General features: G+C 40.0%; 1 protein-coding gene across 1 annotated transcript in view; it reads left to right on the top strand.

Moving 5' to 3' along the window:
• The window catches only part of LOC126262786 (trehalase-like), a 366,709-nt gene that overhangs the window by 153,707 nt on the left and 194,446 nt on the right, over positions 1–18,556 (top strand). The window contains exon 2 of the mRNA XM_049959607.1: positions 7,465–8,253. Coding sequence (XP_049815564.1) covers positions 7,465–8,253 — 789 coding nt within the window. The remainder of the gene's footprint in view (positions 1–7,464; positions 8,254–18,556) is intronic.

Below are 18,556 nucleotides of genomic sequence, written 5' to 3'. Positions count from 1 at the left end.
TTTTGCCTTGGTACCCTAAATTTCAGTTCCTAACTCATTCCCTTGGGACTGGATACCAACTTTGGTGCCAGTAACAGTCTTTACAAAGGACTAGAATATCTTTGGATTTTGTGAAATTTCAGTTAACAGTATTCTGCTACAGTAGTCATCGAAGGCATCATGCATTGTTCTCTTGACAGCCAAATGCATTTCGTTCAGCATCTCCATATCTATAGTCCTATGCCTTGTTTTACATAACTTTTTTTACAGTAACTATATACCATGGAGGATCCCTCCCACTAAGAACTGTATTACTGCATACATATCTATCCAGTGCATGTCAACTATTCTTTTAAATTTGAGCCAGAGTTCCTCTATCATTGAATTATAAACAATAAGTACATTCTTTGCCTCCCTATACAGTAGAGTGACAGTACTGCACTTATGACCCTTACGTAGCATGCTAGATAGGCAGATCCTTACATAGCACTCTCAATAGCCACCCCCATGACACTAAAAGTTGGAAATATAAAAATAACTGACATCAAATAATGCCCAAGTGGTGAATATTGTAACTTTAATTCGTAATCATACAGCAGTGATCCTCATAATAAAACTGACATCTAGTGCGCAATATTTTTTATTGCTACAATCAAAAATATTGTTTGGTACAAGTGCTGTTCCTTATTGATATCTATCCACCTCCAGCCAAGTGGTCAGCATAGTCGACTGCCATGCGGAGGAACCAGATTCAGTTCTCCGTACTGCCAGGGGGTTTTCCTCAGTAGTACTGGCATGGGGTGCATTCAGTCGCAAAAGACAAGCAAGTCACAGAAGCATATTATTCTGTGCACTGTATGAACAACATTCTGTTACCATACTGCTTAGTCCTGTGCATGCTCATGCCAGTTAAACTTAAGTAAATTAAAAAGAAAGCTGCTGCTTTCAAGAATGCTGTTGATCCCTCAGTTAAACTCCGCAGCTGCCGTTTGTCCTCTGTAGGTAATTCATTAGTTATTTGACTACACTGGCATATCTCTGGGAAATTAGTTACCTAGACAATTACATTCTGATCCCATCCACATACATTACTAGATGTTGTGCAGCTTTACAATGAATACCACTACACTATGTAGCTAACAGAAATTTTCTGCTCTCAAGAATAGCTTATCACATAATTTGTTGGAAAAGTGGCTCATGAGGTAAGTTTTTAATTTTCATTTAAGCTGGTTGAGATCCCTGATTTCTTGATTTATCTTAGATAGGAACTTGAATACTTTAGCTCAAAAGCACGTAACTCCTCTCTGAACCATAAACAAGAAGGCAAAGTTTACATGAAAACTATTTTTGTTTTATGAATGCATGGCCTCTATTCTTTCAGGCATGTCTGAAATAACAGACAGACACACATTCATATAATTGATTCACCTTGATGGGTAACGAATCCACTGCCTTCAGTGCAGACACACAATTATGTTCAACCTCCTTTGGGAACCTCAAAGTAGCAAACATGGAGGACACAAACAGGGACTGCAGGTAGGTGGGAATGAGGGTTGGCTGTGGGTTGTACCGAGGTAGGCTGTGTAGCTGAGACAAACACTGTGTCTGAATGGTGCAATGTTAACACAACTGCCTAATAAACAGGAGATCCTGGGTTTGAATCCCAGTCTTGCACACAATTTTACTCGTTGCCACTATTTCCACATGAAGTCCCAATGCAGCTGACAACAAAGTTCGTTCCCTTTCCTTTCCTTTCTTGCCCCTCTGCCTTCAAAGTACATAATAAACTACATTTGTATTGTATTTTACACGTGTTTAGCTCACAGTTCAGTTGAAACTAATTTTTAATGTTAGGAACAGAAACCATTAAGGAGTAAATGTATTGAGTCAAGTGTGTAAGAATTCCAAGATCTGAAAGATGAGCAGCCGACCACTTCACAAAATATCCTTACTGCTCATTTCTGATAAATAAACAGATTGTTTACCCAAAGTTCACTGCCCAAGAAGATAATTCTTCTGATATATGAACAAACAGACAACAGAATTCTGAGACTGACTTTATCTGAAGGAGACAATATATTTAGAGCTGCTGACAGATAAGAATAAAAGTACCCAACACTCTCTTAGCTTTCTGAACCACAAGTACCTTCCACATCACAAATTAGGATGGAAGGCTACTCACCACATGGGGGAGGAACTGAGTAGCAAACAATCATATTCAAAAGTAGATTTGTAATTAAACTAAGCTGTTGGACAAAGCAGTTCATACATGCACAATACATGCACATATGGCCTCTAACATCTTCGTGCTAATATCAGGTTGATAGTGACCCACCTATTTTGAGGGCTTCATCCTGCCCTTCCCAACCTTCTCCCCTCTGCTCCATGAAGAAGGAAAAAATTTTTTTTCTCAAACCTACGATAGAATTTTGTACTTTTTAATGTGTACTGTCCCCCCATGAACCATGGACCTTGCTGTTGGTGGGGAGGCTTGCGTGCCTCAGCGATACAGATAGCCGTACCGTAGGTGCAACCACAACGGAGGGGTATCTGTTGAGAGGCCAGACAAATGTGTGGTTCCTGAAGAGGGGCAGCAGCCTTTTCAGTTGTTGCAAGGGCAACAGTCTGGATGATTGACTGATCTGGCCTTGTAACAATAACCAAAACGGCCTTGCTGTGCTGGTACTGCGAACGGCTGAAAGCAAGGGGAAACTACAGCCGTAATTATTCCCAAGGACATGCAGCTTTACTGTATGATTAAATGATGATGGCGTACTCTTGGGTAAAATATTCCGGAGGTAAAATAGTCCCCCATTCGGATCTCCGGGCGAGGACTACTCAAGAGGATGTCGTTATCAGGAGAATTAAAACTGGCGTTCTACGGGTCGGAGCGTGGAATGTCAGATCCCTTAATTGGGCAGGTAGGTTAGAAAATTTAAAAAGGGAAATGGATAGATTAAAGTTAGATATAGTGGGAATTAGTGAAGTTCGGTGGCAGGAGGAACAAGACTTCTGGTCAGGTGACTACAGGGTTATAAATACAAAATCAAATAGGGGTAATGCAGGAGTAGGTTTAATAATGAATAGGAAAATAGGAATGGGGGTAAGCTACTACAAACAGCATAGTGAACGCATTATTGTGGCCAAGATAGATACGAAGCCCACACCTACTACAGTAGTACAAGTTTATATGCCAACTAGCTCTGCAGATTACGAAGAAATTGAAGAAATGTATGATGAAATAAAAGAAATTTTCAGATAGTGAAGGGAGTCGAAAATTTAATAGTCATGGGTGACTGGAATTCGAGTGTAGGAAAAGGGAGAGATGGAAACATAGTAGGTGAATATGGATTGGGGCTAGGAAATGAAAGAGGAAGCCGCCTGGTAGAATTTTGCACATAGCATAACTTAATCATAGTTAACACTTGGTTTAAGAATCATGGAAGAACCCTGGAGATACTAAAAGGTATCAGATAGATTATATAATGGTAAGACAGAGATTTAGGAACCAGGTTTTAAATTGTAAGACATTTCCAGGGGCAGATGTGGACTCTGACCACAATCTATTGGTTATGACCTGTAGATTAAAACTGAAGAAACTGCAAAAAGGTGGGAATTTAATGAGATGGGACCTGGATAAACTGAAAGAACCAGAGGTTGTACAGAGTTTCAGGGAGAGCATAAGGGAACAATTGACAGGAATGGGGGAAAGAAATACAGTAGAAGAAGAATGGGTAGCTTTGAGGGATGAAGTAGTGAAGGCAGCAGAGGATCAAGTAGGTAAAAAGACGAGGTCTAGTAGAAATCCTTGGCTAACAGAAGAAATATTGAATTTAATTGATGAAAGGAGAAAATATAAAAATGCAGTAAATGAAGCAGGCAAAAAGGAATACAAATGTCTCAAAAATGAGATCGACAGGAAGTGCAAAATGGCTAAGCAGGGATGGCTAGAGGACAAATGTAAGGATGTAGAGGCTTATCTCACTAGTGGTAAGATAGATACTGCCTACAGGAAAATTAAAGAGACCTTTGGAGATAAGAGAACGACTTGTATGAATATCAAGAGCTCAGATGGAAACCCAGTTCTAAGCAAGGAAGGGAAAGCAGAAAGGTGGAAGGAGTATATAGAGGGTCTATACAAGGGCGATGTACTTGAGGACAATATTATGGAAATGGAAGAGGATGTAGATGAAGATGAAATGGGAGATACGATACTGCGTGAAGAGTTTGACAGAGCACTGAAAGACCTGAGTCGAAACAAGGCCCCCGGAGTAGACAACATTCCATTGGAACTACTGACGGCCTTGGGAGAGCCAGTCCTGATAAAACTCTACCATCTGGTGAGCAAGATGTATGAAACAGGCGAAATACCCTCAGACTTCAAGAAGAATATAATAATTCCAATCCCAAAGAAAGCAGGTGTTGACAGATGTGAAAATTACCGAACCATCAGTTTAATAAGTCACAGCTGCAAAAGACTAACACGAATTCTTTACAGACGAATGGAAAAACTAATGGAAGCCAACCTCGGGGAAGAGCAGTTTGGATTCCGTAGAAACACTGGAACACGTGAGGCAATACTGACCTTACGACTTATCTTAGAAGAAAGATTAAGGAAAGGCAAACCTATGTTTCTAGCATTTGTAGACTTAGAGAAAGCTTTTGACAACGTTAACTGGAATACTCTCTTTCAAATTCTAAAGGTGGCAGGGATAAAATACAGGGAGCAAAAGGCTATTTACAATTTTTACAGAAACCAGATGGCAGTTATAAGAGTTGAGGTACATGAAAGGGAAGCAGTGGTTGGGAAGGGAGTAAGACAGGGTTGTAGCCTCTCCCCGATGTTATTCAATCTGTATATTGAGCAAGCAGTAAAGGAAACAAAAGAAAAATTCGGAGTAGGTATTAAAATCCATGGAGAAGAAATAAAAAGTTTGAGGTTCGCCGATGACATTGTAATTCTGTCAGAGACAGCAAAGGACTTGGAAGAGCAGTTGAATGGAATGGACAGTGTCTTGAAAGGAGGATATAAGATGAACATCAACCAAAGCAAAAAAAGGATAATGGAATGTAGTCGAATTAAGTCGGGTGATGTTGAGGGAATTAGATTAGGAAATGAGACACTTAAAGTAGTAAAGGAGTTTTGCTACTTGGGGAGCAAAATAACTGATGATGGTCGAAGTAGAGAGGATATAAAATGTAGACTGGCAATGGCAAGGAAAGGGTTTCTGAAGAAGAGAAATTTGTTAACATCGAGTATAGATTTAAGTGTCAGGAAGTCATTTCTGAAAGTATTTGTATGGAGTGTAGCCATGTATGGAAGTGAAACATGGACGATAAATAGTTTGGACAAGAAGAGAATAGAAGCTTTCAAAATGTGGTGCTACAGAAGAATGCTGAAGATTAGATGGGTAGATCACATAACTAATGAGGAAGTGCTGAATAGGATTGGGGAGAAGAGAAGTTTGTGACACAACTTGACCAGAAGACGGGATCGGTTGGTAGGACATGTTCTGAGGCATCAAGGGATCACCAATTTAGTATTGGAGGGCAGCGTGGAGGGTAAAAATTGTAGAGGGAGACCAAGAGATGAATACACTAAGCAGATTCAGAAGGATGTAGGTTGCAGTAGGTACTGGGAGATGAAGAAGCTTGCACAGGATAGAGTAGCATGGAGAGCTGCATCAAACCAGTCTCAGGACTGAAGACCACAACAACAACAATGTGTACTGTCAGCACTAAATACTCGTATTTTGAAGCCTGGGGGTAAGTGCTGACCAACAATTCCACTTCGTAATTTTGTAATTTTCTCAAGTGGTTTTACTTTTCAATACAAAAAACAATAAACTGATGAGTTTCTGAGGCTTACTTCCTTATTGTAAGAAATATGCCTGTGGTGTGTTTCTTCAACAGGAACAAGTTGTCCATGTTTCTTTTGGCAAAAAATGATGCTTAACTACAAAAATAAATAAGCAAGCAGTAATAAAAAAACAGCTTCTCCTCAGTGTAGCTTTTTAACATATGCTCTGCTAATTTTATTATTTTCAGTTTAGTCTGAACAAGCAAAAATAGTTCACAGAAATGTAATAAAACCTATTCGTTAAAATAATGTACAGAATTAATTAATAGCAATTGCTTCTCTTTGTTGATGTGTCCTTTAACTGATAGAAAATTCCTGTAGTTACCCCTATATGACGGTATCTGTGGATTGCCATAAATGAATGAATGAAATGAATGGAAGCAGTTTGATGTTACTTTGCATATAAAAGCTGAGCCTACACTTCACAGACAAAATTTAAAGTCTTTGTGATATTTTTTGAGTATTTTTAATAAGGCATTTGTAGCCTCATGAGGCTTATTAAAGAGTAATTTAACTTTGTTTAATTTCTTGTTCCCATTCACCTACGTATTTTTATTGTAATGAAAATATCTGCACAACACTGCAGATGTTGACAATATGAGCTGTGTCTCTTTCTTAGTAATGAATTTGTTCCATTCAGTCATGATACTTACTGTTGCCACCAGTAATACAAAATTTGCTATTGACAACAGTAATGCCCACTTTACTCTTCATCCTCAAACTCACATTCTGTATTACTTGTTTCTGTCTCACATTCATTTCTCTACCGATCGTAGTTATATACTTACTGTGACAGAAAACTATATAGGATAGGTTTACTGATGAAGAGTTCTCTGATTTGTACCTCATGTACAGGTCCATTCAGTGTAGTGGAAAAGTGGCACAAAAACACTATGTAGAGCTGCTCCTGCTGCCATAGCAACCACATCAGAGTACTTTGCCTTTACGGCAAATGGAAGGAGAGCTGGTGGTGTAAAGATCCTGATCAACAGTCTTGTGCCTGTATTCTGAATTAAATTCCAAACCTATCAGTAGGACCTTTTGAAGTGAGGGCACGTAACACTGTTGAACTCAGCAATGCCCTGGATGCTATTTGAACGAGTCAGTTATATTCCAGCATGAAGATTCTCCCTCTCTCTTCTCTAGCTGTCATCTGACACAAATATGGCACTGTGCTACACATGTACCCATTATACTTACCCATATGTAACAGATACAATTGAACACATAGCTCTCACACTTTGTGAAGGAAGGCAACCACTCTGTGTGAAGAATAAAGAAAGACTCTTGCATTTAGGCATCTCCTTGTCAGCTGTGCCATATGATTTGGCTTTTTAGAGTACGTTTGCATCTGAAGTTTCTTGAATCACTTAATGCTTCATGTTGTGTGTTTCAGTGATTGCATACTACAGGCTTCCTCATTGTTGTGAAAGTATTCACACTGAAATAAAGGTAGCTAGCGGAAAAACCTGAATAAATCACAGTTACTCAGAATAAGTCATGAACAAACCTCCATAATTTTCTTTAGTTGCCTTCAGACTCACCTTATACAAATAGTTAGTTTGCAAACTGGAAATTATTATGAAAAAGGCATTTAATTTTTTTTATATTCTGCTTTTTTACAGCCAGATTTACTGCCAGGGATCCTTACTAGACACTGTGCAGAAGAGCAAAATTTACAGCGATGACAAAACTTTTGTGGACATGAAACAGAAAAAACCATCACAAGAAATTCTGTCTGAATTCCAAACCTTGATGGACTCAACAAATGGCTCACCCTCACAAGAACAAATACGGAACTTTGTTTCTGATAATTTTGAAGAGGGCAAGGAATTGGAAGAATGGACTCCTCCAGATTGGGTAAAAAATCCATCTAGTCTAAACACTATTAGGGATCCAGATCTGAGAAACTGGGCCTACTATTTAAATGACATGTGGAAAGAGTTGGCTCGAAGAATTTCAGATGATGTGAAAGAAAATCCTGACAGATACTCCCTGATATATGTCCCAAATGGTTTCATAATACCTGGAGGACGCTTTCGGGAATATTACTACTGGGACACCTACTGGATTGTTAATGGCATTCTGATATGTGGCATGAAGGAAACAGCAAAAGGCATTATTGCCAACTTTGCTCATATAGTAGAAGATATAGGCCACATACCAAATGGTGGTCGTGTATACTACTTAGAACGTTCACAGCCACCTATGTTTGTACCCATGATTTATTCCTATACTACTTATGTGAAGCCGCATGAAGCACAAATGATAATAAAGCAGCACATAGATACTATGGACAAGGAGTTTTCATTTTGGATGTCAAACAGAACTGTAGCTGTTGAGAAAAATGGAAAGAGCTATACGTTATGCCGCTACTACGCGCCATCATCTGGTCCCCGGCCTGAGTCTTATACGTAAGTATAAAAATAAACTTCTGAATCAGTTAAACAAGATTTACAATGTGTGTGTGTGTGTGTATGTGTGTGTGTGTGTGTGTGTGTGTGTTTTGTGGGTAAAGGTAGGTGTCAGGGAAGTTAGGTGAGTGTTTTATCAGATCATTTCTTCAACTACCTGGTCTTTTACTGGTAGAGGTGAAAAGATTTTGGGCCATTTATGATTTCCCCATTAGCTGCCAATTTATGCAACTGAGTCAATATTGTATTGCAGTATTAGCTATTCAGTAATAGTGTGTATCATTTCATTATGACAAGTTCAGTTTTTATGTTCTAGAACAATAAGGAATGACTCCAACTGCATAAAACATTTAAGCATTTCTTATCTGTGGTTCACATTTTTGGTATGAAGCACAGAGCATCGATAGATACATTGAAACCACTCTGTACGAAGGAAGTAAGGAGCACTTCTTCTGCACAGTTCTTCTCCACAAGGCATTAAGTGTGTAGGATGGGATGGAGTTTGCCTGCCCCTCCCCCTCCCAACCTCCCCCCCCACCCCCCACCCTTCATCCCCTGCCTGCCCCCGCCCCCCTCCCTTCATCCCCTGCCTGTCCAATAGGGCTCTAATAAAAGGGAAATGTAGGCACATGTATGTATTATCCTCCCATGTCTTTGATTCACTGTGTTCTCCATAATTCATTTTTTCTTGCTGATTCACTGTAAAACTTCATTAATAACTTGTAACTGAAGTATAGAGTACTATTAGGCTGTTGTTTTGTTTAGATCATCAACCCTGAAGTTGGTTTGATGCAGGATCACTTTCTGGTCACTTTCCAGCTTTCCTCCTCTTTATTTCAGCCCAGCTGCAACTGCTATATGCCACATCAATACTGATCTGAAATGTGTACTCATACCTATGACTGCCCCTGCAGTTATTTCCCTCTACCACTCCTTTAAGTCAGTTTTCAGCAACAGCTCATGTCTAAATATCTGCAAAGTATGCCATGTCTTTGATTCACTATGTTCTTCAAAATTCATTTTTTCTTCTTAATTCACTGTACAACTCCTTCATTAATAACTTAACTAATCCACCGCATTTTCAACAGTCTCCTTTAATGACACATTTCAAAAATGTTCAAATTACTTCATTTCTGTGTTTTTAGTTGCCCATGTTTTGTACCTGATAACATTTTGTGAATCTCTTTCTGATCTGAACATTTATAATTTTGGCTCATAATAGCTATTTCTTTTGATAGAAATCTTTTTGGCCTTGTGAAATCCCTGCCATTAGTGATTTCTTAGCTCATTCTTCTTTCTTCTTATTTATATCTTATTTCTTATTCTTTCTTATTTCTTATTCTTATTCATTTCTTCTTTATTCTTATTTATCTGTTCTACTTATGAAGTAGAATTATTCATTTACCTCTTCAAGTGTTCCACATTCGAGTTTAAAATTTGACCTGCTGTGCCCACCATTGTTTCAGTTCCTTTTTTGTTTATGTGCAAATTATAATCACAAGCTAGCACTCAGTCTACCACCTGACTCAGTTGCCAATTATCTTTGGCAAGTACTGCTATGTAATCAGTAATCCATATAATTCTGATTTGTACTCTCTCAGGCAAAGACTTCCCATATAGAGACAGTTTCCAGTTCCCTCATTGCCTCTTCTATTTGTAGACTCAATATCAGTGGTGCCACTCATCAGTGTTGCCTATCGCCTTTCCTGATTTTGCAGTCAGTGCTGACTATTTCACTCTGCTTCACATATTCATATTAAGAAAATGGATTACCCCTCCGCTCCTGTACCTGACAACATATTGCCTGAGAACGAGGAACATTTTATTCCATACCATATTATAAAAGCCTTCTCCAAATCTATCATATCATATGATAAAAGCCTTCTCCAAATCTATGAATCTGCAACCCTCCCACTGTCTAATCGCCTGACTGCACACATCTGCCCTGACCTCTCTCTCCACCTTGTCCCTTCGCACTCCGCAGCAGCACCTCACTGTCCACCACCCTACTATTTGACTACATTCCACTACCATTATTTTACTTTTGTTGACATTTGTCTTCCAATTTCTTTTGAAAACATTATCCACCCCATTCATATATCCTTCCAAACCCTTTGTCATATCATGACAGAATGACAATGTCATCAGCAAACTAAAAAGTTTAATCTGTTCTCCCTGAACGTTAATTCCCTTTTTTCAAAGTTTTTGTTTCTTTTCTGCACTGATTACTCATTTCAAAGACTGAATATCAGAGATAGGCTACAAATCGGTCTCATTCTCTTCTGAACCACTGTTCCCCTTTCAAGTCTTTTACTCTTGTAACTGTGGTTTAGTTTCTGTACAACCTGTAAATAACCTTTTTCTCTCTGCATTTTGTCCCTGTCAGCTTCAGAATTTCAAAGAGTGTAGTCAGATCACTCTTGTCAAATACTTTCTGTAAATCCACAAATGTTATAAATATTTTGCATGACTTATTGAAATTTGGTAATACTCACACCTGTGAGCACCTGCCTTCTTTGAAAGTGGAAATCTGAGGATATTTTGTCAGTCTCATATATCTTACACACCAGGTGGAAAAATTTTGTTTTGGCTGGCTCTTCTACAGATCTCACGTTTTCTAAGGGAATTTCATCCATTATCAGTGAACTTGTTTTCACTTAAGACTTTCAGTGTTCCATCAAGATCTTCTCTCATCTCATCTTCAACTTCTCTTCTCTTTCTAAAATATCATTTGCCAGTTAGTTACCCTTATATATACCCTCTGTATGTTCCTTCCAACTTTCAGCTTTCCTTTCCTTGCTTGCCATTTGAAATCCTGATATGCATACATCTGTACCCAAAGGTCTGTGCATGCTTCTACAGCATTACATTTGTCCTCCAGACACTCCTACTCAATCATTTTGCACTTTCTGTCAAACTCATTCTGCATTCCCTATTGCCTACTTCATTTGCTGCATGTTTGTATTTCCTTCTTTCATGAATTAAAGTCAATATCTCTGGTGTCATCCTAGGATTTCTACTAGGTCTTGCTTTTTTGCAGATGTTGTCCTTTGCTGCCCTCCCCATTTCCTCTATCTAAGCTCCCCATTTATCTGCTATTGTTGTAGTCCAATGGTATCTAATGTTCCCTCTAAAAATGGTTCAAATGGCTCTGAGCACTATGGGACTCAACATCTTAGGTCATAAGTCCCCTAGAACTTAGAACTACTTAAACCTAACTAACCTAAGGACATCACACACACCCATGCCCGAGGCAGGATTCGAACCTGCGACCGTAGCAGTCCCGCGGTTCCAGACTGCAGCGCCAGAACCGCTAGACCACCGCGGCCGGCAATGTTCCCTCTAAAATTATCAACAATCTCTGGTTACCTCAGTTTATCCAGATCCTATCTCCTTAGTTTCCCACCATTTTCAAATTTGTTGAGTTTGAATCTGGAGTATATAACCAATAAATTATGGTCAGAGTCAGCATCTGCCTCTGGAAATGTCTTATAGTTTAAAATCTGCCCTCAAAATATGTCTTACCATTATGTAATCAATCCAAAGCCTTCTGGTGTCCCCAGATCTCTTCCACGTATAACTTCCTTCATGAATCTTAAACCAAATGTTAGTGATGACTAAATTATGCTCTGTGCAATATTCTACCAGGTTGTTTTCTCATTCATTCCTTTACTTCAGTCCATGTTGTTCTGCTATTTTTTCTTCTCTTCCTTTTCCTACTGCTGAACTCTAGACACCCATCACAAATAAATTTTCATTGACTTGTACAGCTGTGATAGGTGTTGGATTAGTGCCTATCTTGGCTCTGATAAAGCATCAACTATGTTCTTCATAGCAGCTTCCCCACAGTCCCATTTTCTTATCCATTACTAGGCCTGCTCATGCATTTTCCCTATCTGATTATGTGTTGATAACCCTCTACCCACCTGACCTGAAGTCCAGTTCTTCCTACCACCATATTTAGCTAATTCCCACAATATTTAACTTTCACCTATCCACTCCTCTGAACTACTCACACAATTACAGGATCTAACATTTCACACTATGGCCCATAACATGCCAGTTTTGTTTTTACAGATGACAATGTGCTCCTGAGTTGTTCTGGGCATCCAAATAGTAGACTATTTTACCTAGGGAGATGCCATACAGTAGAGTTGTATGTGCTTGGTAAAAAAAAACCACTATAGTTTATACTTGCTTTCAGCTACTGAAAAGGCTGCTGCTCTCTTCAGGAACTGTGGGTTAGTCTGATCTCTCCACATATACCTCTCCATTGTGGTTGCACCCGCACCTACAATACAGCTATCTACATCACCACAGTATGCAAGCCACCTCTCCTTGGCAATTTCCATAGTTCATGGTGGTAAAAATACTTACAAGCTAAAATACAAGGTGCCCCACTTGAAAGGGGCTCCACAATCATTTGTAGTAATGCCGCAGAAATTCCGCCATGTAATTGTGATGTTTGACTAGGCAACTGTTGAATCCTGCCTAGTAGTCAATTATGGGAAATTTAGGAAACCTGCTTTCTCTGATTGCTAGACAACATTCAAACAAATCAGATTAATGAGTTTTTATTACAGTAAGACAAATGACAATACTTAACTTTGAGAAGTACATAGATATGTTGCAAGCAAAGAGCGACATGTAAAATGAGAAATTCTTCAGTAAATACAATTCCTAATACAAGTGGAGTAATATAGTTGACACTTCTATTGAGCTCGCTAGTCTTGAAGCTTCTGGGCTGTGGCCAATCGGGCATGGCACTTATGTTTTCTTCGCATAGGGGACACTGCTGTCGCATTGTTGTCCTGAGGAGAGGTCGGTCAATGTGCAACTGGCTGATGTCTTCTTCACACCCCTCTCTGCTCTCTTGTTCCTGACTGGTGTACCGGTGCTTGACTTTACGCCATAACAGCAACTGCAACTGCAAAATCGTCTGGCACAACAGTGTGTTTCCTTACATTGCTTTGCCAGGAGCTCAGTGTTCAATGTTTAGTGACAATGTATCAATATCCTGTCAAAGAGAACGTTTCTTGTGAAACAATATTGGATTCTACATCTACATCCATACTCCGCAAGCCACATGATGGTGTGTGGCGGAGGGTACCTTGAGTACCTCTATCGGTTCTCCCTTCTATTCCAGTCTCGTATTGTTCGTGGAAAGAAGGATTGTTGGTATGCTTCTGTGTGGGCTCTAATCTCTCTGATTTTATCCTCATGGTCTCTTCGCGAGATATACGTAGGAGGGAGCAATATACTGCTTGACTCTTCGGTGAAGGTATGTTCTCGAAACTTTAACAAAAGCCCATACCGAGCTACTGAGCGTCTCTCCTGCAGAGTCTTCCACTGGAGTTTATCTATCATCTCTGTAACACTTTTGCAATTACTAAATGATCCTGTAATGAAGCGTACTGCTCTCCGTTGGATATTCTCTATCTCTTCTATCAACCCTATCTGGTACGGATCCCACACTGCTGAGCAGTATTCAGGCAGTGGGTGAACAAGCATACTGTAACCTACTTCCTTTGTTTTCAGATTGCATTTCCTTAGGATTCTTCCAATGAATCTCAGTGTGGCATCTGCTTTACGAACGATCAACTTTATATGATCATTCCATTTTAAATCACTCCTAATGCGTACTCCCAGATAATTTATGTAATTAACTGCTTCCAGTTGCTGACCTGCTATTTTGTAGCTAAATGATAAGGGATCTATCTTTCTATGTATTCGCAGCACATTACACTTGTCTACATTGAGATTCAATTGCCATTCCCTGCACCATGCGTCAATTCGCTGCAGATCCTCTTGCATTTCAGTACAATTTTTCATTGTTACAAGCTCTTGATACACCACAGCATCATCTGCAAAAAGCCTCAGTGAACTTCCGATGTCATCCACAAGCTCATTTATGTATACTGTGAATAGCAATGGTCCTATGACACTCCCCTGTGGCACACCTGAAATCACTCTTTCTTTGGAAGACTTCTCTCCATTGAGAATGACATGCTGTGTTCTGTTATCTAGGAACTCTTCAGTCCAATCACACAATTGGTCTGATAGTCCATATGCTCTTACTTTGTTCATTAACATTACATTGATTACTGGTTCCATTAAGACATGTCAGCGAATGTTTGTTGAATCATGTAATGACCACCATATACCATCTAAATGGTGCATACAAGAATTATTGAATGAGATGGGGAGCAGTGTAATGGTGTTGTATCGTCATGATGGGGGCTGTTGGCATGAAACAGTGATTGTTGGTCTCTCCTGCAAGTCTGTTTGATGTTTATCTCAGGAATGTGGAATGTCATGGAGCACATTGAGAGAGCTGTGAAGAAAATCTGATATTTATCCATACAAGGCTACAGTTGTTCATGAACTGAATTTCAATGCTGAAGACAAGTGCATTATGTTTTGCCACTGGTTTCAGCAATTTATTGCTCATGGGTCAGAAATACTGCAGCACATGTGGTTCAGTGATTTGCATGGTTCCACCTCTCTCTACTCTCAAAATACATATTTGTGGTGTAATGAAAATCCACATGCACTGGTGGAGCAACCCATGCATTCACAAAAGACTGGTATGTTCTGTCCAATATCACAGTGTGTTTTTTGTCTACTACAAAAGTGTAGTTTACATCAAAATGTTTTCAGCAATTTGTGAACCAGTTGGACAATGAAGGACTTAGCCTCAGTTGGTACCATGAGGATAGTGCCATGTGCCACACATCTTGAGTGACCGTGTTTGAGGTTGAATCATTTTTCCCCAACAGAGTGATTTCAAAAGACCACCTGATTTAACATTACCTGACATTTTCCTATGGGGTGGCCTAAAAGGCAAGGTCTACAGGAACAAACCACACAACTTGGAAGATTTATGAGGGGAAATCATTTATTAAATCCAGGCAGTGACACCAGGGGTCCTGACACCAACATCGAAGAATCTGCAGCATCATGTTCAAATTCATCAGTCCTCATTGCCTGGTGACCAGAGTGTCTTGACTCCTGCTTTTAAGCTGTACACATTTTGCTTTTAGTTATCTGTTTTAGCTGTTAAAGATTGAGATGTTGATTCTGCTACATACTTACATTTTAATTATCTGATATGTCTCATGCCTGTACACATAATGTCAAGAAATCCAGCACTCTCATTTACATGTGACACTGTTGGAACATTAGTCTAAAATTGTGAATTTATTCATAATGTTGTCTTAAGATACATTTCCATAATTTTTTGTACTGGCTGAAGAATCTGTCTAGATATATTAATTCTTCAGTAAGCAAATGTATAACCTTTGCTTTGCAGTAAAATAGCTATTTTTTTATTTTCCACTATTTATTCTTGTAGCTGATCTGTTTTGCAAGTATAATTTGGAGATGGTATCATGATTTATGTTGGGTATGTGCCTCAGCTTAGTATTTTTGAGAAACATTTCTTTCTACATCTAAATGACTATGCTGCAATTCACTCTTAAGTGTTTATTAACATGTTCAGATACAAAAAAATTTATTTACCAAGTGGCAGCAGGAGAACAGATGTATAAAGATATTGAAATGTGCAAGATTTTGGAGCCAATCACTCCTCCTTCTGGCAAAATGGTTGAAGGGAAATGAATAGGAATAAAGGAAAAAGACAGCTGAGCCACAGTATATGGGAAGAGTTTGGAAAAGTTGCCCAGAACCCAGGGTCAGGTGAGACTTAATGGACAAGGTGAAAAGGAAAGACTGACTGTAGGAGTCTGCACTGGACAAGATTCGAAAATCTGAGAGCGTAATGGTGGCAGATAGCATGATACACAAGGCAGAGATTACTGACAAAACATTGTGCATGAGTTAATAAAAGTGGAAAGCTAAGTGAATTGTATGTGGTAGTATGAGGGATGGCGAAAAATAGTCATATCAGAAAGTAAAATATATAGAAAACTAAAAGAGAGTGAAGAAAGCAATAGTTACACAGAAGAAATATGTAGAACAAAGAAACAATATTGTGAAAAGGAAAGTTGCTACTCACAGTATAGCAGAGATGCTGGTTCACAGATAGGCACAAAAAAAAAGACTCTCACAAATATAGCTTTTGGTCAGTAAGGCCTTCATCACAATTAGACAACAAACATGCACATACACACTCATGCAAACACAACTCACACACATGACTGCAGTCTCAGGCAACTGAGGCCACACAGTGAGCAGCAACACTAGGGCATGAAGGGAATGGTGACTGGATGGAGGTAAGGAGAAGGGTGGGGTGAGGAATGGTAGGGTAGGGTTGGCAGTCAGAGGCGTGCTGTTGCGGAGCATGCAGGGATGAAGTGGAAAGAGCATACAGCAGCTATGTGCAGTCGGGATGTTAGACGGTGGACAGTGGAGAGGTGGGGAGGGGTGAGAGGGATATTGGAAAAGGGGAGAAGTAAAAAAGAATGTGTGTGATGTGGAAATGAGGGCTGTGTAGTGCTGAGTTGGGAACAGAGAAGGGGCTAGTGGGAGAGGACAATGACTAACAAAGGTTGAGGCCCGGAGGGTTATGGGAACATAGGATACACAACAGGGAAAGAAGTCTTAGCCCCACAGAAATATCAGTCTTTTCCATAGGCCTCACCTATTGCCACACTCCCAAATTCAATCATGTAGAACTTGTTAAACACCTTCTCTCCTTCTCCCAGTCTCTACAGTGACGACACTTTTCTGCCACCAACCCTAGCAATCAGACTGAACCAAAGACCAATGCTGAACCATGCATAGCTCACTTCACTCCTCCATCCACCCATGATCCACCACCATTGCCCCCAAATCACCCCCTGTTAACTTTCCTGAATTTCTTAACCTCGAACCTTGCCTCACCATCATTCCCCAAATCCCTCAACATGGAAACTAACATTACATCCTCAGAAAGAACCACAGTCCACCATCTAAAACAGATCCTGATCTTACTATACAACTTGTGGGTAAAGGCTCCACCACTGTTGTTTTGAACTGTGATGATTATCTGGCAGAAGGACTCTGCCACCTGCATCCTTGGCACAGTGACCTCATTCCAGAAATCCAGAGGATGTCCAGTCACTTCTCAAATTCTTAGGCCCATCCCGAACCTCTCCCCAGAGTCCATCCCTCTGCTTACCCCTATCACTCCCTGTTCTCCTACCTTCTACATGTTTCCTAAAGTCCATAAAGCCAACCACCCACGATGCCCTATTGTGGCTGGTTACTGTGCCCCACTGCCGGCCGCAGTGGTCTAGCAGTTGTAGGCACTCAGTCAGGAACAGCGCGAATGCTACGGTCGCAGGTTTGAATCCTGCCTCGGGCATGGATGTGTGTGATGTCCTTAGGTTAGTTAAGTTTAAGTAGTTCTAAGTTCTAGGGGACTTATGACCACAGATTTTGAGTCCCATAGTGCTCAGAGCCATTTGAACCATTTTTGAACTGTGCCCCACTGAGAGAATCTCTGCTCTCATAGACCAACATGTTCAACATATTATTACTCAGAATCTACCCTCCTATATAAAAGATACCAACCATTTCCTCTGCAGACTCTGCACGATTCCTGTCCCTTTATTGCATGGTGTCCTGCTCATCACTATATATGCCACCTCCCTTTACACTAACAACCCTAATGACCATGTCCTTACTGCTATCAAACACTACCTTTCCTAACTGACAGGTTCCAAAGCAACAACCTCCTTCATAGTCCCATGAACAACTAAATCATCACCCACAATTACTTCTCCTTTGCAGGCATTACCTACAAACAAATCCAGAATTTGGCTATGGCACCATTTAATGCCACCCTCTTCATGGAATCATTCCTAAACACCTGGCTGAGATTCATCTATGACATTTTTGCGATTTGGATAGAGGGTGAGGGCACCCTATCCACATTCCTGCAGGACCTCAATTACTTCTCCCCCATTAGCTTCACCTATTCCTGCTCAAGCCAACAAGCCATATTAACTGGATGTTGATCCCACCTCAAAGATGGCTACATCAGGACCTCCATCATATCAGACCTACTAACCACCAGTAATACCTCCACTTTGACAGCTGCCACTGTTTCCATACCAAGAAGTCTCTTCCATACAGCCTAGCCACCCACGGTCATGAAATCTGTAGTGACAAGCAGTCCCTCTTGAAATATACTGACGGTCTCACTGAAGCCTTCAGAAGCCATAATTATCTCCCAAGCTTATTGTAAAACAAATCTCCCATGCCCTATCTTTCCAGTCTCCAGAGGAGCATTCCCCTCATATGTCAATGTCACCCAGGACTGGAGCAACTGAATTACATTCTCAGCCAGGGTTTCAAC

The sequence above is a fragment of the Schistocerca nitens genome, chromosome 6, assembly GCF_023898315.1.
Source record: "Schistocerca nitens isolate TAMUIC-IGC-003100 chromosome 6, iqSchNite1.1, whole genome shotgun sequence".
NCBI lineage: Eukaryota > Metazoa > Arthropoda > Insecta > Orthoptera > Acrididae > Schistocerca > Schistocerca nitens.
This window is presented reverse-complemented; position numbering and strand designations above follow the sequence as displayed.